Source organism: Chenopodium quinoa, unplaced genomic scaffold (genome assembly GCF_001683475.1).
Source record: "Chenopodium quinoa cultivar QQ74 unplaced genomic scaffold, ASM168347v1, whole genome shotgun sequence".
Taxonomy (NCBI): Eukaryota; Viridiplantae; Streptophyta; class Magnoliopsida; order Caryophyllales; family Amaranthaceae; genus Chenopodium; species Chenopodium quinoa.
Window position 1 is genome coordinate 2,334,942 of NW_018744497.1, and position 26,442 is coordinate 2,361,383.

A 26,442-nucleotide genomic window follows, 5' to 3' on the forward strand; every position below is an offset into this window, starting at 1 on the left:
CTTCGCCTAGACTCGTCTACATTGATCAACAATAGACTCAAACTGTGTATTCATCACTGGCTTAAGTAGAAATAGATATTCCACACACATTCATTCACGTTTCGAATCCAAATATGAGCATTATTCCAAAAGTTTATGCAATTAGACAAGTTTATCACGATCCAAAAATATAGGAAAAGACTATGAGGCAAATCATATAAACTAGACTACACATCCTCATAACAGAAGCTTTTCCTATATTGCACACATATATACACAACTAAGTAATCTAAACAAGATAAATGGCTCATAAAGAGGCATGAAAATCACATAATAATCCCAATCGACAAACAAGTGATCAATTGATATCAACATCAATGATCCTAGGTTCTTTAGAACCGATCAAACATCCTCGAACCATTCAACTTCTTCCTAAACTAAACTATCCTAAGCACACAAAAACAAAAAACTAAAGGAAAAAGGGAAAGATTTCACCAGATGCTTCTTGAAAACACACTAAGACAACATGAGATGCGGCGAAGCTCCTAATGCTACCTCCATGAGTCTTCATATCTGCACAGGTTAGATAGAAACAAACCAAAACAAAACAAAAAGAAACTCGTTTTTTTTTTATTATTATTATTATAGGAATATGAAGAAAAACAGGGGAAAATCAACAAGGAAACCATTCACCCCCCCAAGCTAGTATAGACATTGTCCTCAATGTCAGGCATCGAGAGAATACCTAGAAGGCAAAAAGGGAAAGAGAAAAGTACCTCATTGACTGGGTGTCAGGTTGCCTCCCGGAAGCGCTTCTTTAACGTCATTAGCTTGACGCAACACATGGATTATAGGTTACCCATAATCAATACTTGCCATTGCAGTGGAGATAAGCTCACCATTCTTATTCTTGACAATAGTCACCGCCCCTTTCTTGGGTACTACAAACACAGGGGAAACCCTTCCTTGATGTGTTGGAAGAGGTTTAAGCTTTACCTTTGGTGCTTCATTAGCCTCCTTTGCAGTGGCCACATCTAATGCATCTAGAAATTTCTCCTCCATGTCCCTGTTTTCCTTATTCTCATTCAACTCAAAATCATGATTAGTATAGAATAATTCTTTACGCATATCAGAGACAATGGAATCAACAGTGTCAACCATCATGCAATTATCAGAATTAGAACAAGGATATTTCATAGTTTTATTTAAATCAAAATCTAAAACCTCCTTTCCTACTTTCAATGAAATCTTGGCACCCTTTACATCAATAAGGGCACCCGAAGTAGCTAGGAAAGGACGTCCTAGAATTATAGGTATATGAACATCCTCATCCATATCTAGGACCACAAAGTCAACAGGTATGACAAACTTCCCCACCCTTAGGGGAACATCTTCCACCTTACCCTTTGGAAATTTGATCGATCGATCGGCTAATTGAAGGGATATGTTAGTGGGAAGAAGTTCTCCTATATTTAATCGTTGATAAACAGAATATGGCATGAGACTAACACTAGCTCCAAGATCACACAAAGCATTATCAATATTCATTTTGTTTATAGCACAAGGGATTGAAAAGCTACCCGGATCTCCTAACTTAGGAGGCATTTTATTCATTATTATAGCACTACAGTGTTCAGTGAGGTTAACAGTTTCTACCCCTTCACAGTTTCTTCTACCACTCAAAATATCTTTTAAAAACCTAGCATAGTTAGGCATTTGCTTAATAGCATCAGTGAATGGTATAGAAAGGTGGACTTCTCTCAAAGTCTCCAAAAACTTCCCGAATTGGGCATCTAGCTTATGTCTCACATGTTTTTGGGGGTAGGGGAGTCTATGTAATAGTCGGGTTCATTGGTCTGTGATCCCACCTGTTCCTTTGGGACCTCATTAATTTTATCTTTTTCCCCGGTCCTCTCTTCCTCACCTTTGATTACTTTTTCAACGATAGGTGGAGTCTCAGGTTGACTCTCATTAGTTTTTACTTTTTCGTTCCCAATCAGAGGCTTTCCACTTCTAGTTGATACGACATTTATTGTGTGTTTAGGGTCAATCCCCTGGGGGGGAGTTTAGAAATACCAACTCCATATTTTATTACTCCGGCCAACTGGGAAATTTGGGTTTCCAATATTTTATTGTGAGTCATCACTTCATTAAACTTTTTATCAGTGGTGGACATAAAAGTGTTGAACATTTTAGCCTGGGACTCCATCATTTCCTCCAAGTTAGATCTCTATGGTGGTCCTTGAGCATAATAATTATCATTTGTAGCTCGGGAACCACGCACATTAGATTGTTGGGGATTTTGATTAGAGTACCCCTTATTATTATTCTAGTTTCCCCTATTATTAATGCCGTTTCCCCCTTGATTGAATTGCCCTTGGGAATTATGATTCATTTTATTACCCTGTTGGTATTGGTTTTGATTTCCAAAACCACCATGTTGATTATAGGGTCCTTGGGGATTTTGGTCCCTATTTCCCCACTAGTTTTGATAATCAAAATCATTACCTCCCTGATTATAATTGTTCCCTCTTTGATTAGGCGGCAGATATCTATTATTGTCATTCCTAGGTCCGTTATCATAAGACATAGCATTGACCTGTTCATTATTATATCTATTACCATCATTATTATTAGGATCATATGAGGGATCAAAATTACAGGCATTAGTATAATGATCATAAGACCCACAGTTTTCACAGAAAATACATCCTACAGGCATATTAGAAATGGAAGGATTAGGATTCATACCTCTCCCCTTAGATTGGGAGGGAAGATCTTGCAATGGTACGGACTCGAGCTTAGCTTTAATCGCTGACATCTCCTTCCCGAGGTTCGTAATTTGTGATGTCAGGTTACTAATGGCATTGAGGTGGTCCACTGAATAGACCGCTCCTCCACTCTTGTTCACAGCATCTCGCTCGCCGTCTTGCCAATCCATGTGGTGTCGTACCACATCTTTGATAATATCTATCTTCAGTTTTGTTCATTATTGGGCCACCTGCTCCCGCATCCAAACTGGTTTTCCCTTGAGGACTTAATCCTCCATAGAATATCTGTAGCACCTGGTATGTTGGAATTTCTTGATGCGGACACTCTCTCTGGTACTCCTTGTACCTTTCCCATGCTTCATAGATCGACTCCCCACTCCTTTGCCAAAACCCTTGAATCAAGGCTCTAGCATCGACCGTCTTCTTTTGAGAATAGAATCTTCCCAAAAATGCTGTCGTGACATCATCCCAAGTGTGTAGAGTATTTGGTTTTACCTCCTTCTCTAACCATTCGAGGGCTCTCCTAATGAGTGAAAATGGGAAAAGCTTTAATCTCACGAACTCTTGGTTCACCCCATTGACTTTGATAGTGTTGCAGTACTTCTCAAATTCATTTAAATGAGCCAAAGGGCTCTCATGCTTGGCACCACTAAACTGCCTTCGCTCGATGAGGGTGATCATGGCCAGCCGGATCTCGAAGTCATTGGCTTCAGCAGTGGGTGGAGCAATCCCACTTGAAGCTCTATACGCCCCAGGAGTTCCCAACTCCTTAAGGAGTCGTGGTGCTGACCGATTTTCTGTCATTGGAACTGGTTGTGTGCTTGGGCCGGTTTCCTTTCCTTGAGAGTTTGATGATTTCGATCGGGATTTTCGATTGCTTTTCAAAGTCCTTTCGATTTCAGGATCGAAGGGTATTAACTCTCCCTGTTTAGACCTGCGCATACACACTAACCAAACCAATCAAATAGCAGGGCTACAAGTGTACCCCAAAAAGAAAAATCTTTTTATATTTTTGTTTGAAGAACTAGACTCAAGAAATCAAAAAGCAATTAACAAACACTGTTCCCCGGCAACGGCGCCATTTTGACAAGGGTTAAATCGGTCGCTACAATCTAATTCTCAATCAAACAATACTTATACGAACACCCTATAACCAAGTACAATGGCAAATAAAGGTTTAGTCCACGAGGAACGAGAGTAATTGCAAATCAATCTTAAACCTAAGCTAGTTCGAAATCAATGGAAAATGGTGTTCTAAAATACTACTAAAAAGATGGAATAAATCAATAAACGAAGACACTAGGGAGAACGGGAATTCACCAAACCATCGGTAACTACGCAACAAGGAATCATAGAGACAAACGGGATATGAAAAGACCATATGTCTGATCAATATCGTGCGATAGGAAGACAACGGGCAATACAAAGCTTGGATTTCCCATGCACTCAACATTACTCGATACATAATCAAACCACATTCAATAATGAAATACTCAATTCACAATCTCTTGTTCAAACCAAGAATAACATGCAATCAAATTCAAGATTCTAGGTTAGCTACTCCTATTATAGTGAATTAACATGCAATCGCATATAATCAATTTAATCACAATCCGTTTATCAAAACCAATCCTCAATTACATAGATTACCTAGGCCGAGTTTCATCCCGAAACCCTAGTTAGGGAACTACTCACACATATTCATGATCAAAGCAACAATAAATTCTAAAGGCATAATAAATCTAAACATGAACTCTAATCAAGGATAATAAAGATTTGAATAATAAATAGGAGCGAATAATACCAATAAATCGATGCGAATCAATGCAAAAGATTGGAACTTTGATATCCGATGTCAATGAATAATACAATGAATCCCAATTAATATTGCCTTGAATAAAATCCGGAAAACTAGAGTATCTTAAATCTGATGAACTATGAATTTGCTAGAATAAAATCTAAGAAAACTATGGAACCTTAATTACGGAAGTACTCTCAAAATCTCCCTAAAATCTGTCTAGAAACAACCCTTATAATTGGGTTATATATATATGTTTTAAATCGGAAAGTAAATTGCGCAGGCTTCCCTTCGTAAATTAGCACGGCCGTGCTATAAGTGGCACGGCCGTTCAAGCATGGCAGTAGCTGATCCGCAATATCTTCAATTTTGGCACGGTTGTGCTGAATTTGGCACGGTCGTGCTAATGCCTGGCACGGTCGTGCTGAATCTGGAAAACGGCACGGCCATGCTGAATTTGGCACGGCCGTGCTAATGCCTGGCACGGCCATGCTAATGCCTGGCACAGCCGTGCTAATTCCTGGCACGGCCGTGCAAGCATAGGCAGGTAGGTTGCAGGCACTTTGGTCTTCTTAAAACAGTCACAACTTCTTATCCAGAGCTCCGTTTGAGGCGTGCAATATATCGTTGGAAAGCTCTTCAAGTCTACTTTCCAATGCAATTAAAGTAACTCCACTATCATTTGTATATTGAAAGTTATGAGCAAAATAGTGAACAGTTGTCATATTTGTGAATTGTTCTTCCTTGCCTGCTACTTAACTTGCCTTTCAAGGCCTTGAGAACCGTAGCAAAGCCTTAGCTTGGTGGACTAGGATTGATAATAGCCTGATTACGCACCAATGGTTCGGGACTCGACATAACTTGGTCAACTATACCTGTTAACACACCAAAAACAGACCGAAACCCGTGAAGCACGTAATATGAAGGAAACGAGTGTAACAAGGCAATAAACGACCAAAACGGGCCTAAATACATCCAAAATCACCCATTTATATGCCATAAAGCGCGCCCTAATGTGCACTTGTCAAAACCCCCCAAGCTACACTTTTACTAGTCCTCGAGCAAAACTAAGGGATAAACACACACACAAGATCAAATAAACTATTGCCATTACATATAAGTCAAGTTTAAGCACATAATAAAGTCAACGGATCCTACTTAGAACAACCATGCATGGAAAAAAAACTCACTCAAACAAGCAACGAGACACACAATCAAAGGTATCGTTGATCACAATGTGAACAAGACCAAAGCCAAGCATAGAGAACAAAGGAATCATGCTTCCCTCTAAGCCCAACCAAAACAGCCGATGCATTTTTTAACCCAAACGGCATCACCTTATAACAAAATAACCCCTGATCATTGACGAATACCGTCTTCTCTTGATCTTTTTTCCATAGGGGTATTTGGTGGAAACCTGAGTAGGCATCCATGAAACTCATCAGAGCATGACCGGCTGTAGAGTCGACCAGATTATCGATCTTTGGAAGCGGGTAACTGTCCTTTGGGCATGCTCTATTCAGATCTGTGTAGTCTACACACATCCGCCAGGTACCATTCGGCTTTTTCACGAGGACAACGTTTGCTACCAATCCGGGTAGTAGCATTGCCAGATGAACCCAGCATCTAACAATTTTTTGACCTCAGCCGCTGCCGTCTGAGATCTTTCTTCACCGTGATCCCTCTTTTTCTGCCTGACCGGCTTCTTTTTAGGATCCACGGCAAGCTTGTGGACAGCTAGATCTGGGCTGACGCCTGGCATCTCCTCCACTTCAAAGGCAAAGATGTCTTTGAATTCTCTTAGAAGTTGGAGCAAGTCTGCTCCCAACCGTTCATAAGCAACCGTCCCAACCTTGATAGTTCTGTCAGGACGGCTGTCGTCGAGGACGACATCAATGCAGTCACCAGCCGGCTGAGGTCGTTGATCATCTGACCTTTCACCGGCTAGTGATTGCTATTTTTCTTGCTTAACGGGATCCGTCTGGCCCGCCTTTCTTTTCTTATCGGCTGCCCTTGGAGCCGGGACTGTTGCATCGCAGTTATCAAGGTCTATGGGGTTGCCGTCGCCAGCTGCCCCCATAGTAGGTCTGACGTCAGAGAGATAGCACTCCCTAGCTGTCCTTTGGTCCCCCTTAAGGGAACCGACTGTACCATTGTCCTTCTCAAATTTGACAAGCATGAGGGAGGGAACGATGACAACCTTGGATTCATTGAGGGTCGGACGGCCAAAAATCATGTTGTAGGCGGCAAGCTCTTCTACAACCAGGAATTTGATCACCATGTGGCGACCTTCCCCCTTTTCACCAAGCCGGATGGGAAGATTTATGCTCCCTACCGGATGCACTACACCTCCCCCAAAACCAACAAGCGGGTGGGGCGCCTGGTGCATGCTACTGGATTTATACTTGAGCTTGGTCAAGCACTAATAACTGATTAGGTCAAACGAGCTTCCGGTATCTATTAAGATTCGGCCAACTCTCTGATTGGCAACCTTGCATTCGATGACTATGAGGTCATCGTGAGGTCGTCTGACCTTGCCCCGATCCTTTTCAGAAATTAGGACCTCAGGAAATATGTCTTTCGACGCCTGGGTCTCCTCAACTAAGTTAACCAGCTTCCTGATGTTGTCTTTGGTGCCCCGGATAGTGGGACCCCCACCGGAAAAGCCGCCTGCGATTGTGAAGATTGTCTCTTCATCCGTTTCTGAATTGGCAAGAACAGCTTTTGCCGCCTGCCCTTTCTTGGCCAGGGTGTTGCCCTTGGCTTTGGGCAGATAAGACTTTAAAGCCCCTTCATCAGCCAGACGGTCTAATAGCTTCCTGAGGTTATAGCAACCATTAGTGTCATGGCCAACATCCTCATGGTACTAGAGTATTTGCTTTTTTCCTGGCTGCCTACAGGGCTTTTCATAACGGCCGGCTTGTCGAGAGACATCCGGTCCTTAATCTCCATGAGGATGGAGGAGCAGTCCTTTGTGAACTCGTACTTGGGAATGTACGGTTCAGATTTCCGCCTGAGCTTCTGCGCCGGCTGACCAGATCGGTCTGCCGCCCAGACCTCTTTTCTCTTCTTTTCTTCCTTTTAGCCGACTGTTGTTGTTGTTGCCGGCTGTCTCTTCTATCGGATTTCTTGAAATCCGACGGCTGCTTTACAGCGCAAAGCTCCGTCGCCTGTATGTAGGCTTCCGCTTCCATTAATGCCTCTTGGAGGGTGGCTACCCTTTTCCGGACGAGGTCAAACTTGAAAGTTGACCCATCCTTCAGACCCTTAAAGAAGTCTGTGTAAGCAACTTCATCAGACATTCCTTAAATCTGAATTCTCATCAGGTTGAACCGCCTGACATACGACCGGAGTCCTTCTCTGTCACCCTGCTGTATGGCCCCCAGATCGAGGCTTGTCTTTTTAGCCGGGATGTTCATTGAGAAGTTTGACGTAAACAGGTACGCCAAGGTCTTGAAGCTGTTGATGCAACCGGCTGGTAAGTTACCAAACCATCGTTGGGCAACGCCCTTCAGGGTAGCCGGGAAGCATCGGCACCTGACGGCATCATCCAACCCCTATAGGTACATGAGGTTGGAATAAGCCATTAAATGATCTTCTGGGTTGGAGGTACCATCATAGGCCCCTACCAACACGTTTTTGATCTTGGCCGGCTGTGCCGCCTGGGTTATCTCAGGGGAGAACGCCGAGGCCTGCTCTCCCAAATTTAGCAGGCGCTGCTGCCAATCCATGAGTTGGAACGGCTGCTTCACATTTCTGCCAAACGGACCCGTTTGGGTAAAAGGGGATCCACCCAGCCCATTCGGCGAACCAAATAGACCAAGCTGGATCACTTGGGGTCCAGACCAGGCGGAGGGTTCACCCGTCTGACACCCTAGACTCGTTCCCGAACGCCTGTTGGAGGCGCCACGAAAACTGTCTGGAAAGGTCGACGTTGAAGCCGACGCAGACGCCAGACTTCTCTTTTCTTGGAGAAACGTCCGGGCGTCAGAGAATATCTTTTTTGAACCATCCGGCTGCAAGTGCCGAATGGGTTTTCTGGGCTCCGATTGTGGGAAGCGGAGACGGTTTTGATCAAATATGAGGCCCTCCCTTTCCTTCGGCTTTGGATGAGGGGTAGGGACCCGGTCTTTGATTGCCTTCTTGTTAGAAGGCTTCTTGGCCGGCTGACTCTTCTTGGGAGTAGCTGACCGAATAAGGCTCTGGATCTCGCCTTTGAAACTATTCATGAAGGTCATGAGTTCGTTCCTTGTGACGGGAGCAGAGCCTTTTGTCGCCTATGCAGCTCCAACCGGGTTGCCGGCTGGGTTGCTTGGAGCAGCTTGGATGTTTTCCCGTTCCTTCTTATCCCTGGAACGGGTGTGCTTTGTTCTAAAGGATCCGTCTGGGGCCACATAAGGGTTGGGTTCGTACTCATCACCGCTTTCATGGTCCGTCTGGACCTCAGGCTCGGCCGATGGGCGCTTGTCCTGATTCGGTGGTACAGGGTTTGAAGCCATCTCAGAAGTACTCTCCCCACAGACGGCGCCAAATGTTTCGGGGTTTTTGATGTGTCCTGCGGGAGAGTTACAATTCCAAGAATGCCCTTCGACCGCCTGTACCTGCAAAATCACGAAGACTCCGGTTGGGTGGAGCTCCGCCTCCGACGATCAAGTCAGTGATGTACGGGAGGAAGAAAGTGCGTAAAAGGGTAATTACTTCTCGCGTAATGGGAGAATTCCGCAATTAAGATTGCTCGGGTTTGGTGTAAATGTATTTATGATTATCTCCAATACCCCATTAATGAAGATTCTCCCACTATATATAGTGGGGAGCATTGGTTCCCCATTTAGGGTTCCTAGGACACGTGTCAGCAGGGGATTGGAGCACTACTGACCAATGGCAAGGTGCCACGTGTCGCTCAGCCATTGGGCCACGTGGCTGGGGTAATTTTACCCCAAACAATAAGGATGGATCCTCTATTTATATAGAAGATGATCAATCCCTTTCTAGGGTTTGGTGACACGTGTCAGCAGGCTATTGGGACACATGTTGCGTTAACAGTGGTCCGCTTGTTAGGGGTATTTTACCCCCAAACAACTAGTATGTTATATTTGATATTAATTAAAATAAATAAGTAATCTAAAACGACATTAATAATGCCGCTGGACTAGTTTATATAAACCGTTGTATAAATCTAAGCCGTTTGATTAGATCTACATTTATTAACATTAATTGTATTTAGGTTGTAAATAATTCAATTTGAATTAAGCAGTTTGTAATCGAATCAGTTTAAACATGTTGCGATTCGAAAACAGTTCGATTTTAATGGTTTAATGGGTTATAGCGATTCGGTTTAAACGGTTAGTGGATTACAACGGTTCGGTTTAAACGGTTTTTCCTGCGGTTTAAATGGTTTCGGTTCATAAACAGGTCGGTTTAAACGGTTAGCGGGTTACAAATGGTTCGGTTTAAACGGTTTTTTCTACGGTTTAAACGGTTTCGATTTATAAACGGTTCGGGTCAATAACGGGTTTATAAACCATTCGGTTCGGTTCAGTTTTGAGCAGTTTGGTTTGTTATCGGTTTACGGTCCGTAACGGGTTGACAATAAGCGGTTCGATTCGGTTTTAGTTTGATATTGTACGGTTCAGTTCAGTTTTCGATTTAAAATTAGCGGTTTATAAACGGTTCGGTCCGTGATAGTTCGGTTCGATAACAGGCGGTTTCACGGTTCGGTTTGAAAAGTCCCCCCTATATAGTACTATATGGATTATAGACAAAGGTTCTTATTTTAAATACAATGAGTATAGAATATTCTTATAGAGTTGAGATATACTAAAAATAATTTGTTCATATAATTAAAATATTCGAACAATGGATTAATTTTTTTTTAATGCTAAAGCTGTTGACTTAATGTTGATTGAAATTTATATAAATCCATTCCATATTGTCAAACGAAAATTAACAAAATCATACCATTGTTTCGCAAATATCTTGTGAAAATTGTGTGATGAACTTTTTACATGGTACTTGGCATGTAAAAAATAGAAAATAGAGATTTTGGAGGAAATAAACAGCATCGAGAAATGACATAATTCATTTTTGGTGTTTGTTTTAGTATCCGATCCAAAAGTGAAGGATTTTCACCGAATTTATAGATATGATAAATGTATTCTCAAATTGGGTAGTAAAATTTCAACAAAAAATGCGATCCATATATGACTTGAAAACTGAAACAAAAAAGTGGACAGAGTATCTGAAGTTTAAGATCAAATCTCTAGTTATTCGAATCGAATCACTAGTTATTCTGATCAAATAAAGTGGATCAAATATTTTGCACAACCCTTATTCATATATTCAAGTTATGGCTAAAGAAATTAGGATAAGAAAGTTAAATAAATCCAATTTATGTAATGGAAGTCCATAGATAAAACATTTGTCAAGGGCATTATAGTCATTAATGTGTATGAAAACGAAAACCAAACAAATCCATTTAAAAACTCTATAAGATTATATGAAGTCGATGAGGTGCATATATAAATATTGTACTCCCAAGCAAAGCAATGCTTAAACGAAAAGTATTGAGCCTTCTAATTTTGAGGTTGGAGGTTCAACTCCCATTAGAGTAGGGATTTTTCTCATACTCAAAGTATTTAGCCCGCAAGTATAGGTGATCAAAGTTAACCCGGCTCGGTCCGATGTTGGGCAGAATTTTTTGGCCCGAAATCGGGTTGGGCCCGGTCCGGCCTGAAATTTTTTTTTTTTTGCGAGTTTGGGAATGCGTTTTTATGCATATTAGTTGATTTTTTAGGCTCGACCCGAATATGGCCCGAAAAGCCCCACACGGCCCGACCATTATGAGCGCGTTTGGGCACAAAAATTTCGGCCCAAAGCTTGACCCGGCCCGTCCCGAGAAATGGGCATACTTTTTGGCTTTAGCGGCCCGAAACCGACCCGACCCGCCTAGTAATCACCTCTACCCGCAAGTTTAACCAGATTTTGATATGATAGAGCAGTTTATCTTACCAACATCGGCTACATATACTACTTAAATAAGTGCAAATTACGTTATTACAAATAACCTACTAATCTTGGGTATGAGTTTGGTGACCTCAAACTAATCCCAAACATATGGGGCCTTATTTAGTTATATCATCTCTATAGTACTCAGAAACCACTTCAACACGCCTTTTTTCATTTTTTGCAGTACAAAAATACCAAACATGGTAGTACAATGGACCATCTAGTCAGATTTCAACAACGCCAACTCTCCCACATTTGTCCATATTTTCTCTCTCTTCTTCCACCTGCTCCATCAACCTTCAACCTCCTTCTGCTACTTTTACCTCCTTAAAGCCTTCTTTTTCCTCCTCTTTTCTTCCCCTTCAATTATTAAATTAAACCTCTGCCAAAAAAAAAAAAAAAAAAAAAACCATTTGCAATTGCTCTGTGTTTTGCTCATGCTTCTTTTATGGCGCTCAACAACATCAAAGACCTCCAGCTAACGTCGACCCGCGGTTCCGATGTTTCTGACGCTGTAGACCTCGAAGATGTGCGCTTACTTGACCATTATGAAGTTTCCGGCGCATCGTTGGAGGATGGAATTCGTAATTCGCGGAGAATTCAAGTCAGTGTTGGTGGTATGACCTGTGCTGCTTGTTCTAATTCTGTTGAGTCAGCTCTTCTTGCCGTTAATGGCGTCTTCAATGCTTCGGTTGCTTTGTTACAGAATAAAGCTGATGTTGTTTTTAATCCTGATTTGATCAAGGTTTGTGTTATTAATTAATTTAATTTATTGATATTGGATTTGATTCAGCTTTAGTATTGGATTTTGGATCATGTGTTTACTTGAAATTTCCTTACAATTATGAACACAACTATTTAACTTGTTAATTTAGGGATAAATCTAAATTTGGTGGTTAGTGTAGGGTTGAGTGGGATTGCATCTTGTATCAGAATTTGGTAGCTGATTGATGCCGAATTCTAAATAAACTAGAAAATATTGATTTCGAGTTTAGATAGTGTTATTGGTAATATTCACTAAATGTGGTATTTGCGAAGTAAGGTGTACGGGTGATCATAGTATTTCTATTTCTGGAGTTATTAGATTCTGGATTTTATGATTGGAAGTAAGTAATGACTAGGGTATTGCATTTCTTATTTTATTTTCAACTGAAGCTGTAGTAATTTGCTGCTCTACGTAACTTTTATCGTTTTCTCAAATCTAATTGTAAAATTAGGTTGTGTACATCATTGACAGAGGGTTAGAGCGCGGTTTATACATGGGTAAATAAAATTTATAGGGGAAAGTAGCTCTAGTGATGTGTGAGTTTTGTGTGTTGAATGCAGGACTCCACTGCCTTCTTAAAGTGACCAACTGTCCATACCAACCCCGTCGATCATGAACTGTGTTGAAATCGGTTTCAGTCATGGTTGTCAAACCTTTTGTGGGAACATGTATTTTACCTAAAGCAGTAGAGCACTAGAGCTACACGCTCAAATCAACTACCCAAACAAGATGAACTCGTTTTACAGTCAAGAATCCTTTCCCAAAATGACAACACAACGTGGAATCCTCAAGGTAGTTGCAGGACTCTTTATAAGCAACTGGGATGCCATATTTGTTTGGTGGAAATTGAGTTCGTATTTATCTGTGTTGGCGTAATGTAACGGAGTTTTGAAACCTGCTTGGCTGAAATGTTTGACTTTGAAGGGGATAGAACACAATGCATCACTGTTGGAAAGGTGATTGGTTTTAGCTTTTGATGCGTATCACTCCTTGATGCCCTTCAGCATGGTTATATTGGTGCTTATCCAAGATAAATTTCTTCTAGCCGGTGAAAGCTTTTCTGTGAGATTATTATATGAGAGATGTCCTTTCAATGTAAACCTTGATATCATAGTCAGCTTTACTTGAAACTGTTGTCTTTTTTTCATCTTAAGTTCGCTAGGTCCAGGGTTAATTTTGGCTTCTTTTGTACTGACGTATTTTCATAAATAATTATTTCTATTCTAATAGTTGTCACGGTGAATTTTTTTTAATCTTGTCCTTTGCATTCTTCTGCTAGGTGGATATGTAATTAGCAACTTTTATATGTCTTTATCATGACTGCATATGTTTAGTGTAAAGCTTTTGTTGAAGTTGGTGCTGCATTGGTCCACTTAATGTATGCCTTTTACTGCTTTTTCTAAGGTGGGTACAATCATCACCAACCATAACAAAATAAAATAGAAAGTAGCTGGTTTGAAGGTATATCTTATGTTGCTTTAGTCATACAATATAGTTTTGTATTCTGTTGTGATTCATTGGCCTAAATTTGTGCTACACTAACTTTTATTACCTGGTTGCCTTGCAGGATGCGGATATTAAATCTGCTATCGAAGATGCAGGATTTGAGGCAGAAATTTTGCCTGAACCAAATTCTTCTCGAACAATTCTAAATAAAACTTTGTTGGGGCAGTTTAATATCAGAGGCATGACTTGTGCAGCATGTGTTAACTCGGTTGAAAGTATTTTGAGGGAGCTCCCTGGGGTTACCAGAGCTGTGGTTTCCTTAACAACTTCGTTAGGAGAAGTTGAGTATGATCCATCTGTAGTCAGCAAGGATGGCATTGTTAACGCCATTGAGGATGCTGGATTTGAAGCTTCACTTGTACAGAGCAGTGAGCAGGGTAAAATAATTCTTGAGGTTGCAGGGATTTTTGGGGACCTGGATGCACAGTCTCTGGAAGGGGTGCTTTGCCATATAAAAGGAGTGCTACAGTTTCGTTTTGATAGGAATTCAAGAGAGCTGGAAGTTTGCTTTGATTCTGAAGTCATTGGTTCTCGGTCCTTGGTTGACGCCATTGAAGAAGCTAGTGGTGGCCGATTTAAATTGAGTGTGAAGAACCCTTATGCCAGAATGACCTCTAAAGATCTGGAAGAATCATCAAAAATGTTCCAGCTTTTTACATCCAGTGTCTATCTTAGTGTAAGTTAACTAATTCTGCTACTTGATTGTTATATGTTTCCACTGAGGCTCAATGGCTTCTGACAAATTTACTTTCTATAATATCATATCTACACACTTATTTTTGAACAATTCTTCAACATGACCAAGAACTTACGTCATGTTCTGGTAATCTAGTGGTTTGCACTTTCTAGCTGTTTAGCACTATCTCCTTGTTTTAATTATTGTTTGCAAGCTGCAATAGATTTCTATTAAGTAGGCGCATTAGATTGGAAAAGTTATATGTAACTATGCATTTGAAGAATATGCATGTAGGTACAATAAGAAAGGCTGCTTAGTTGACGTTACCTATCCTTATTGGACTTAATTTACCCAAATTTCAGCTCCTTGTAGCTGCAATTGAGAGATGTTCAAGCTTCATGTTCTAACTTCTTTCGTCTGGAGAACATAAAAGTTGTGGACCTTGTGTCCTAGCTTACTTCAAATATTGAGCCATTATCAAGTTTGTGCTTTTTTTTTTTAATCTTTATAGACCTCCAACTATGCTTTCCTAGTATCTTGACGGGTCATTGCGTGATTTATCATATAGAATAGAGTTTTGTGATTGAAAAGTAGACAATTGGACGTATGCTTTAAAATTTATTCCCTCTGTTCTCAAAAGTTTGACTCACTTACTGTTGACTCTTGTTTCTAGGAATGCTTTTAAAAGGTGAGGGGTTGAAAGGTGGGTGGGTTTAAGTAAGAAAGTTGGTAAAGAGAGAATATAAAAGGGTGTATTGTGTGGGGTAGGAGGGGTAAGATATAGTAAAGAGGGTTTTTATAAAAATGGAATATAGTAGAAATGAGTTGAATTTTTTGAAACGCCTCAATGGAAAACGACAAGAACTTTTCGAAATGGAGGGAGTATATCTGAACAACCAGCTACGATATTTGCTAAACTCTTATGATTTCTTCCTAATGTATGTATTGGTGAAGTTTAGAAGGGAAGATGCGCTAAAAATTAACCTCTTGAATGCAAATTGAACATCATGTATTTCCCCAGTTCAATGTTAAAAGAAATTCCAATGACCATTTGTTGCTTCTTTGATATTGGAAACTTAAGCATTCAACTTTGTTTCATCAAAATCACAGGTTCCTGTATTTCTTATTCGTGTCTGCCCCCATGTACCGGTGTTGTATCCTTTTCTCCTGTGGCGTTGTGGACCTTTCCTGATGAGGGATTGGCTGACGTGGGCATTGGTGAGTCTTGTTCAGTTTGTCATTGGAAAGCGTTTCTATGTAGCAGCTGCTAAAGCATTAAGGCGTGGAGCTACAAACATGGATGTATTAGTTGCATTGGGAACTTCAGCTTCCTACTTTTATTCTGTCTGTGCTCTTCTTTATGGGGCTGCTACTGGTTTCTGGTCTCCAACATACTTTGAGACAAGTGCCATGCTAATAACATTTGTTCTCTTGGGCAAATATTTGGAGTCCTTAGCAAAGGGTAAAACATCAGATGCTATCAAGAAGCTTGTTGAACTTGCACCTGCTACAGCATTGTTACTTGTGAAAGACAAAGGTATGCCTACTAAGAGTCACTTATAAATTAGTTTGATAATACTTCATTCTTTTTTGCTGCAACGTATGAAATTTTATACTATTCTCACAAACTCCTTTGACCTTGTTTTGTGATTTATGTTAGGAAAAATATAGTCATATGGGATTTTGTTAGATTTGTCTCAATATGTTGACTTTTTATGATTAAAGTATAATTAAAGATATTAGTTGTACAAAATGTGAATTGGCAAGCGTGGAAGCCCCGACATTGCAATTAAAAAAGCCAGATGAAGTATTATTTACGAGGCTGAAATGGTTGATTTGAGTAATTTACATTGTTGAATTGGTTTGATTTTATTCTATAGGCGGGAAATGTTTAGGAGAGCGCGAAATTGATGCTTTGTTGATTCAACCTGGTGATCCATTGAAAGTTCTCCCTGGTACTAAGGTTCCAGTAGATGGTGAAGTGTTGTGGGGTTCAAGTTATGTCAATGAAAGTATGGTCACTGGTGAATCTGTCCCTGTCTTGAAAGAGGTTGAAGCACATGTGATTGGGGGCACAATGAATTTGCATGGGGTACTTCATATTCAGGCAACCAAAGTGGGATCTGACACATTTTTGAGTCAGATAATAAATCTGGTTGAAACTGCACAAATGTCCAAAGCTCCAATACAGAAATTTGCTGACTTTGTAAGTATTCAGTTGGAATAAGTGATTTAATGTTACAATTTAATGATTGTTCTTTTATTTCCTTCTGAATATGTATGTCATTGCTTGGTAAGTGGTTGGAGTTGGGATAATTGATACATTATTGTCATAATTGGAAAACAGCTGTGTTGGTTTTTTTTTTTATAGTACATATAATCTTCACCTTGGTGATGGTAAGCAATTCATCATACTAGCCTCTCCAAGATGGAAAAGATTGATGGCTTCCGAATACTTAGTGTTCCTCTATCCTATTTATTTCCATACTGTATTTTTTGGGATGAGGAAGAGGGCTCGGTGAGATTTTATAATCTTTTTATGAAGTATAAGGGAGTAAAGGATCTAAGATGGCATAAATATTCAGCTGTTGATTAGCGAATCAATGTGGCTTTTGCTAAACCTGTGTTTCACAGAAGTAGGACCTGCTAATTTATCTTCTGGAAGGTTTTACCATTTAATTTTACACCCTACTTTTATAGTCAGTAATTAACTTTTATGTGGCATTAGCTATAAAGTTGCTTTGATTTCTGTATATACTTAACTCCAACCTCATTAATATCTCAGACTGACATGATTTTACTGTAGGTTGCAAGTGTATTTGTTCCTACTGTGGTTGTTATGGCATTGTTTACACTATTGGGCTGGTAAGTCACTGCTGGTATATGGCACTTTCTGCAATTAGTTCATAATGATACATTCTCAGTTTTAACTGTAATACATTTTCGGCGCTAATCATTCTAGGTACATTGGTGGAGTGACTAGATCTTATCCTCAAAGCTGGTTGCCAGAGAATGGCAATTATTTTGTATTTTCCTTGATGTTTGCAATATCAGTTGTTGTAATTGCATGTCCATGTGCTTTGGGTTTGGCTACACCTACCGCTGTCATGGTCGCAACTGGGGTTGGTGCTAAACATGGCGTGCTTATAAAAGGAGGAGATGCATTGGAAAGGGCTCAAAAGGTCAATTATGTCATCTTTGATAAAACGGGGACTCTTACGCAGGGAAAAGCCACAGTTACAACTGCTAAAGTTTTCACTGGCATGGATAGAGGAGAATTTCTTAGATTGGTGGCTTCTGCTGAGGTGAATTATTTTCTATTACAACTGAAAATGTTGAATTATAGTTGCATCTAATGGTTTCCAGTATGACTTTAGTGCTTTGTATAGTTGTATGGTGTAATATCTTGAATTAGCATGTTAGGTGTTGCTGTCAAATTGTCAACGCCCTATTGAATTAAATCTCTTTGTATGTTGATCTCATACTACTTAATGTTGTAGGCTAGTAGTGAACATCCTTTGGCAAAAGCAGTGGTTGAATATGCTCGGCATTTTCATTTCTTTGAGCCTTCTGAAACCAAGGACTCTCAGAAGAATGACAAGGATTCTGGATGGCTTTTAGATGCTTCAGATTTCATTGCTGTGCCTGGAAGAGGAGTCCAATGTTCTGTTGATGGAAAACATGTTCTGGTGAGTTCCAGACTCTTGAGTGTTGCCACATATGTCAAACAGAAGAATATAGTGTTATTTGTCTTAACGACTGCTTAATTATGCATTTCAATGACAGATTGGAAACAGGAAGCTGGTTACTGAAAATGGGATGGCAATTCCTAAACACATTGAAAAGTTTTTGGTGGAGCTCGAGGAAGGTGCACAGACTGGAGTACTTGTTGCCTGTGATGATGTACTAGTCGGAGCTCTAGGAGTAGCTGATCCTCTGAAAAGAGAAGCTGCTGTTGTCATTGAGGGCCTTTGCAAAATGGGCATTAGACCTGTCATGGTCACTGGGGATAACTGGCGAACAGCTCAAGCTGTTGCCAAGGAGGTATTTACTGATCTTGTTGCCCCATGTTTATTTTTATGTCATCTGCATTTCTTATTTCTTTCAAAATAAATGTTATTTTGTTATTGAAGATGTTCTAGGTAGTAGATTCAGGCTATGTTCTCTTCACCTTATTTAAGGTATTTTGATTGAGAACCGATCTGATCTGGGGGTCTGATTTTAACAAGAATAAGTAAAAAGAATAAGGTAAAGAGAACAAATATATTGAAATTGCTGTTTTGGCTTGTGGAAGAATCCAATCATATGATGCAGACAGTGAATTGATTATTGTGGCGATAATGCTATTTCAAAAGTAATTGTGTCCTAGAGTTCCTTAAAAGCATGGATGACACATATTTAACACTATTTTGGCAATAATAGCTATTGCAAAAGCGATCGTGTCCATTATATCTTCTCGTTGTGACATTGCTCTTGTGCTTCACTTTTGTTCTGAATTTTGAACTGAATAAAGATGACAAGGAAATCACTTGACTGGCAGGTGGGCATACATGATGTGAGGGCTGAAGTGATGCCAGCTGGGAAAGCAGAAGTAGTTCGTTCGTTTCAAAGTAATGGAAGTGTGGTGGCAATGGTAGGTGACGGCATCAACGACTCACCTGCTCTTGCTGCCGCTGATGTTGGTATGGCAATTGGTGCAGGAACTGATGTCGCCATTGAGGCTGCTGATTATGTCTTGATGAGAAGTAATCTGGAAGATGTAATAACAGCCATAGATCTTTCAAAGAAGACATTCTCACGTATCCGTCTGAATTATATCTTTGCCATGGCTTACAACATAATTGCTATACCCGTTGCTGCAGGTGTTTTTTATCCCTCGATAAAGTTAAATTTGCCCCCTTGGGTGGCTGGTGCTTGCATGGCTCTCTCTTCTGTAAGTGTTGTTTGTTCTTCTTTGCTTCTTAGGATGTATAAAAAACCCAGATTGACAAGTATACTTGAGATAACTGTAGAATAGGGCTCGAACTTTGAATTTGTGGGTGACCTTTGGGCTCCTTCAAGTTTGTACATGTGAGAGATGATTTTTAACGATTTAATGGGGTAAAAAAATAGCTGCCCTACATTCCTCGTATAGGGAAACTGTTGTAACACATCCTGTATACTATGTTAATGCTTTTCTTTAGTGGTTGGTGAAAATACGCCATCGTCTTTGTATGGAATAGGCGTCCGTGTGACAGTGTGAGCTGGGATAGTCTTATGTATAATGCTAACACCATACGTACACGATTTAGGTGTATTACTTTCTTTTTAAAGGCATCATGTAACTGTTCTATGAAAGGAAAAGACATTAAAATTTTATTTATTATTTGTCTCACTATTTTAATAACTTTAACTGAGTATGTTCCCACTCACTTCAATATATGATCCACTCCCTAATTACAATTTTTTTTTTTTTTTTAAAAAACCTACTGACAAAATCTGGACAAAATAAGAAATTAATTGTTTTGCTGGGGGTGCTAATCGAGTATCACAAGGGATGCTTGACTCGTAATCGAAAATTGTGACTCGTGCTCATGCTCGACTCGTGATCAAAAATTGTGACTCGTGCTCATGCTCGACTCGTACTTGCTACACTCGTTAACATGTAGCTCGGCTCGTGATCGTTTAATTTGATCATAGTTTGACTCGTGCTCAACTCGGCTTGTAACTCGTGTAGCTCAGTTGTGCTCAGCTAGATGCCTAGATTGCTTGGCTCGGCTCGTAACTCAAACAAACTCGATTGCTCGGCTTGGCTCGTAACTCAAACAAACTCGATTGCTCGGCTCGTGATTAACTCGTTTGAAATGACTAATATAGGATGAGTAATGTGCTAAAATTATACGGCACAACCTTTGGTAAGTTGGTCTTTTCACTGTAAAACAAGACATGTAGAGCAATGGCACAGCAATTATGAGGAGCAGGAAACTATATTTATTATTATTATTATTATTATTATTATTATTATTATTATATATATATATATATATATATATATATATATATATATATATATATATTGGAAATTCTCTTCGGTCTCACCGTATTTTTTAATTTTCTCATTGATAAATTGTAAAATTCTTATTATCGTTGGTAAACTCTATTTAGATACATTAATTAAATGGTGACATTAATTATGTATTATAGTTAATGGTTAACCATGGCTAATATTTATTTAAAAATCACATAGGTTTTTATTATTTTATTTTTTAACAATTAAACCCACTGCCCACCTACTCCCCAACAGCCACCTGCAAGGAATCAATATTTGGGGGAGGACATGGTAGTCATAGTCTATTAGTAGTAATTTGGAGAATAAGCTAGAGGTTTGTTAGGAGGGATTTTTTTATAAATAGGCCTCATTAGGAGGAAAGGATGATGTTTTCAGGGGTTTTTGTCCCTAGGAAGAGTTACGTCATCAAGACTGGATTCCGGGCGCCTGTACCTGCAAAACAACGGAGACTCAGGTTGGTTGGAGTTCCGCCTCCGACGATCAAGTTAGAACGTGTACGAAGAAAATGAAAAGGTGCGGAAACTAAAGTGAGATTTTCTCGGATTCCGAGATCAGGGGATTTCTCGGTTGTGAGAGATTGCTTGTATGGTAATTAATGAGTAACTGTATATCTGTCCCTCCAAAGTGGGGTAAATCTCCCTATTTATAGGGTCATTGGTAAAGGTGCCCCTATCTAGGTCATTCTGACCTAGATTTGGGGGCTGCGGCATTTTGCGGCTTTTCTCGGGAATTGGGCCCTAAAGGCTATCTTTTTCCCCACTAATTGGGAGTGCCACGTGTCAGCTAATGAACCTCTCCTAAGGTGACACATGTCACCCTCTTATTGGACCACGTGGCCTGGGTATTTTTACCCAAAACATTTGCCCCTCACAGGTGTGACATGGCATGCCACGTGGCGCCTGTGAAAATGTCACTTAGGCATTGGTGAACAGTTTTAACTGTTCACCTTCTGGCGGAATATACAGGGATGCCCCTTATTTTACCCCTCTATAAATAGGGTTTTACCCTCCCTCGTTTTGACATTTTCAAAAAGTCTAGAGAGAGAGTCAAACGTTCTAGAGAGAGAATAAATGGATTCACCATCAGCACACACGGCACAGCCTAGGTCAGTAGTCAGCCGCTCTCCTGGTATGGCCGAGTCTAAGACAAGGGGTGCCATCTCTGGGTGTTTGGATCACCCTTGTTCATCTCCAAATCCGACCGTCTCCGTGTTTGTGCAGGACACTATGGCTCGGAGGATGTGGATGACACCTGATCCGGAATATAGGGAAAAAGGCACAGAAGGTGTGTCGCCTGAGGAAGAGACGACTGAGGTGGTGGCACTGGTTGAAGAGGAGGGAGGATCTCCTTCGGGTACACCCAGCACTCCCAGTGATGGGATCCTTAGATCAGAAGAGGGAGACGATGAAGAAGTCGTCACTGTATCTTGTTCTAAGGAAGATGATGAAGTTGTCTTTGAGAGAGACCGCCTCTGGGTTTAATTCTGGGGAGAGCAGTAGTGGCTCTCTATCGCCGGTTGAGGATGGTGAGGCAGAAGAGAGAAAAAAGTGGAGCAACGAGGGGGATCTGCTTCGGATCCATGTGTCTGCCAGAGATAGGGCGAATTGAAAGGAATGGTGTCCTTCCAAGCGTATTATTCCGATAGAGTGTTCGGAATTATTAGAAAACTAATTCTTCAGTGAGGTCAAGTGATCGGAATGCCTAGGTGGAGGTCGCTTCTGATCAGTAATATTAATATATAATTAATATTACAGCTTGACTGAACCCTTTAGGTCGCACCCCAATCAAGTAACTGATCCGAGACGACGAATCAATCCGAAGGATTAGATGAGTCATTAGAGTATTACGAACAAAGACGTCGGATATCGAGCTTAGAGCGTCGAAACCGAGCGTCATAAGTCGAGTCAAATTTAGAATTCAACAAGACAAGAAATCAAACAAACGATAAGTACGAGCTAAGGCGTAGCCTCGCATTGGCCTAGCCATGTGAGTGCTAGGCTAGCCTAGGCCACAAACCGCATCGCAAGGCATGCCGCAAGCCAAGCATGCATGTGTGTGCTAGGCTTGCTGGCCGAGCATGCTTGCGGGGCTGGTGCTTAGGTCGCAAGCAAGCTAGCATGCGTGCTAGCATGCTGGGCCTCGCACCCAGCCACTCGCAGCACGCAGCAGCTAAGCATCGCCCAGCACACGCACAACACCAGCACACCATCGCAGCAACAACATCTCGCATTGCGTGCATGGCTTGTTTACTGCGCGCATGCAAAGGCTGGCTGGCCAGCTAGCCTAGCCTTGGTGCTAGGCGCCAGCTAGGCAGCCTTGGCAGCCAAGGCAGGCTGCCAGCCAGCTGTGCATGGGCTAGCATCCGGTCAATGTGGGGACCAGTCTAGGTGGCTTGCTAGGGGAGCAAGTGGTGTTTGGTCCCCCCACCCTTTAGTGGTCCTTTCCTAACCTTGCTCACCATCTGCCACTTGGCACTTGTTGATTCATTTGCATATTAATTTGTTTTGAATCAAAATATATTGAGCAAAATACAGTTCTCCCACATTGATGGGAAATGGGAAATCAAGACTCCCTTCCTTATAAATACCCATGTTTTGGGTTTGGGAAGAAGCACTTGAGTTGAACTCAATAAGGCATCTCCCTATAAGTGAGAAAACCTTTAAGTTCTTAATACTCTAGTATTTTCTTAGTCTAGCCCTGACTAACCTTCGGGGTAGACACCGCTCGGGTCTGGTCAAGGGTGTGAGCCGTCGGAGGCTTACGCACTTGCGAAGCTAGAGCTTTCAAGTAAGAGCTCGTAAGCGAGCAAAGCATGCGTCGAGGGTAAGATCGTCTTTTCTCTTTCTCTTTCTTTTATTGTTTAATTATGTGATTGCATGAATTAATGTGCGGGTTTTGGGCGGGTTTCATTCCCCGTAATGTCGGACACTACGAAACCCAACAGCGATATCGGAGCCGCGCTCATTTTAATTATTGTAACTAATAATTAATTGAGGTTGATTAGGGGATTTTTATCCACCAATCATCATCTGACACGTGGACAAACCAGGTTCCGCCACGTGACCTTCACGTAGGCCAATGAGAGCCTGCCACGTGTCAACCAAATATTCGTCCACCATGGACCAGCCGCGACGCGACGCGTGTCCTTCCCATGACACATGGGAAAATGAGCCAACAAGGCCCAAATCCTTGTTGGAGGCCCAGTCAGCCCTAGGTTTAACCTAAACCTAGAGAGTGGTGTTTCGGGGTTTTCTGATGTCCTGCGGGAGAGTTACAATTCCGAGACTGGAACCGGACGCCTGTACCTGCAAAACAAACGGATGCTCCAGATGATTGGAGATCCGCCTCCGACGGTCAAGTTAGTACTTGATTAAGGAGTAATTAATGCGGAAATTAAAGTGATTGGGTCTCTCTAGGTGAGAGTTTTTAATGTGTGTAATCTGCGTAATCTCCCTTAATGAGGATTAAGGGAGGTATTTATAACCTCGGGAAACGTGCCAATATAGGTTTAGGTTAACCTTGGGCTGATTGGGCTTCCCTCGGAAGTTGGGCCTAGGTGACCGGCTTCTCCATTAGGCATGGAGTATGCCACGTGTCATGACATAATAAGTCCAGGGTGGACGAATAAGCGTGTGCCACGTGGCAAGCCCTGAGAGGTCCAACTGGGGGACACTTGGCAGGACCTGATTGGCCCACGTGGCGCATTCCGATTGGTGGGAGCTAAATCCCCTAATCATTTTCCCCTCACAGGTGGCACGTGACTTGTCACGTGTTACCTGTGACAGGTGTCGCCCTGTAACAGGCGACGGCCTGCTACAGGTGTAACTCGGCGAGAGGCCGAGAGATTCTCCCGCCAAAATTTTGAATTCTAGAAGTGACCCTTCGCCTTCTCACTTCGCCTATATAAAGGAGTGTTGACTTCGGTCATTTTCACACTTGAAAACTTTGTGAGAGAACATTCGGACCCCTGAACTTGCTCTGAAATTTTGGACCCTTTCTGCCTACCGCCTGCTCTGACAAGCCGACTGCAAAGGATTTTCAGAACTTCATCAATCGTCACTCGTTCAGGTAACCGTCGGTTCTCTTACTCTTAATTTTCTTTTTACTTTATTCTTTTTTGAAATGGCACCACGGAAGCACACGACACGACCTAGGTTAGTGATCAGTCGGTCACCAGGGACGGCTGAATCTAGGACTAGGAGTGCCGCCTGCCCTTTTCTGGACCCATCTTTGCCCTTTATACAAAGTCCGACTGTATCTGTGTCTATGCAGAGCATGATGGCCAGAATAAAAAAGACTGCCATGATCTCAAACTCAGACGGCTCCTCCCACAGGGTGCCGATTAGTGAAACATCTGACCAGGCGCCAAATGTGGAAGTGAAACAAAGCGGCTTGAAAGCCGGCAGTTCTGAGGGAGGAGTCAAAGTGACCCCTTCCCATTTTACTGTTGACAATTCTACATTCTCTCCTGCTCCTTTTAAAGGAGAGGAGGCGGGCCCCTCCGGGAGAGGGGAGGAGTCGTCCTCTTCGGACTCGTCAGAGGACGAATCCGAGTCTAGCTCTTCTGGCCATGCTTCTCTGGACACAGAAGAGAAAAACAGTCGCCTACAAGAGGCGAGGCTTTCTCACGCAGTTGAGAAGGGGGACGATTGGGCGGAGCCATCCGCCTCTCACCGAGAGCAAAATACCCCCTACTACTGCACGGTACCTCGGGGTCGGATCACGGCCATGCAAGAGAAAGTGGGGAGCTTTATCGCAAACCACACAATGGGCCCCGGCTTTTTAGTGTTCGTGCCGGATCCAGAAGACACAGTCGTCTGGCTGGCTGGTACCAGTTATGATGGCGCCTGCTTTGGCTGCTACGAGGCGGCCATCAAGGCTGGGCTGCGCTTCCCACTACATCCGGCTGTTCAGCGGATCTTGGATGGGTATGAGTTGGGGTTATGGCAGTTAGCCCCGAACTCTTGGGTCAACGTACTCGGCTATGTGGCCGGGTGCGAACTGCACGGGGTGGAGCCGAACTTCGAGGCTTTCGCCCACATGAACTACCTCAGCCGGACCCCTAAGGCAGGCGGTACCGGCTGGTATCAATTGACGAGCCACAGGGGCTACCTCATGACGAGAGGTAAAGCAAACAAATGGAAGGACTGGCGGAGCACCTTCCTTATCATTGAGAGTTCAGACACAGAGCTGAACAAGCGCTTCAACAGGTGGAACAGGAATCCGCCCCTTCTTGCAGGCGGCCGCAGCATGCCGCCTGTTCCCTCAAGGCTAAGAAAGAGATCCTAGATAAAGGACTCATCAAAGTAGAGTCGAAGGTGAACTCTACTTCAGGGGTACGAGAGCAAGTACCCCTGCACTGCGTCCCGAGCTTCAAATGGCTCTACGAAAAGTACTTTTTGGCCGCCTGTGGCCTCAGCAGTCGGTGCTCAAGAGGTAGCCGGCCTGTCGAATACTCTGTTGTTCCGTGCATTTCTTGTTATGACTTTTATTAACTTTGCTATTTGTTTTTGCAGCGGACGCCATGAGCAAAATTACCGCCTCCAAGACTGCGGCGGGCATGTTGCGGGCCTCCATCATGCAACAGTCTTCAACCGACTCCCCCAACAAGGGGGCACCCTTGGTGGGCTTCGAACCTTTCACCCTCTTTTTGGAGTTGTGTTTATGCATATACTGACTCTTTTCTTCTTTTTTAGACGGGCGCTCCAAGAGCTTCTTCTTCCCAACAGCCGGACCCCAAGGCCCGGAGGACGACTGTTGCGAGCTCTCCTGGTTCTGCCAGGAAACATGCGGCGGCTGAGAACAGCCGGCCACTTCTTCTAAAACTCCAACTGGGCCACCTAGAAGTATGAAATTGTCCTTGTAAATTTTAGACTTGCTCCCTCCTTTTCT

At 42.1% G+C, this 26,442-nt stretch overlaps 1 protein-coding gene across 3 annotated transcripts; it reads left to right on the forward strand.

Annotated features, from left to right (window-relative positions):
• Nucleotides 1-11,665: 11,665 nt before the first annotated feature.
• Nucleotides 11,666-19,863, forward strand: LOC110697705 (copper-transporting ATPase RAN1-like). 3 transcript variants are annotated; one of them, XM_021875087.1, is made up of 10 exons: nt 12,161-12,298; nt 12,880-13,275; nt 13,887-14,501; nt 15,612-16,038; nt 16,382-16,707; nt 17,308-17,366; nt 17,464-17,806; nt 18,002-18,190; nt 18,288-18,545; nt 19,042-19,863. In XM_021875087.1, exons 2-10 carry the CDS (start codon nt 13,228-13,230, stop codon nt 19,516-19,518), a joined length of 2,742 nt encoding a protein of 913 aa, XP_021730779.1. In that variant the 5' UTR covers nt 12,161-12,298; nt 12,880-13,227; the 3' UTR covers nt 19,519-19,863. The 3 variants fall into 3 exon arrangements, with proteins under 3 accessions (XP_021730778.1, XP_021730779.1, XP_021730780.1); XM_021875086.1 differs by lacking the exon at nt 12,880-13,275 and having other exon boundaries at nt 11,666-12,298; XM_021875088.1 differs by lacking the exons at nt 12,161-12,298; nt 12,880-13,275 and adding an exon at nt 13,299-13,780.
• The last annotated feature ends 6,579 nt before the right edge of the window (nt 19,864-26,442 follow it).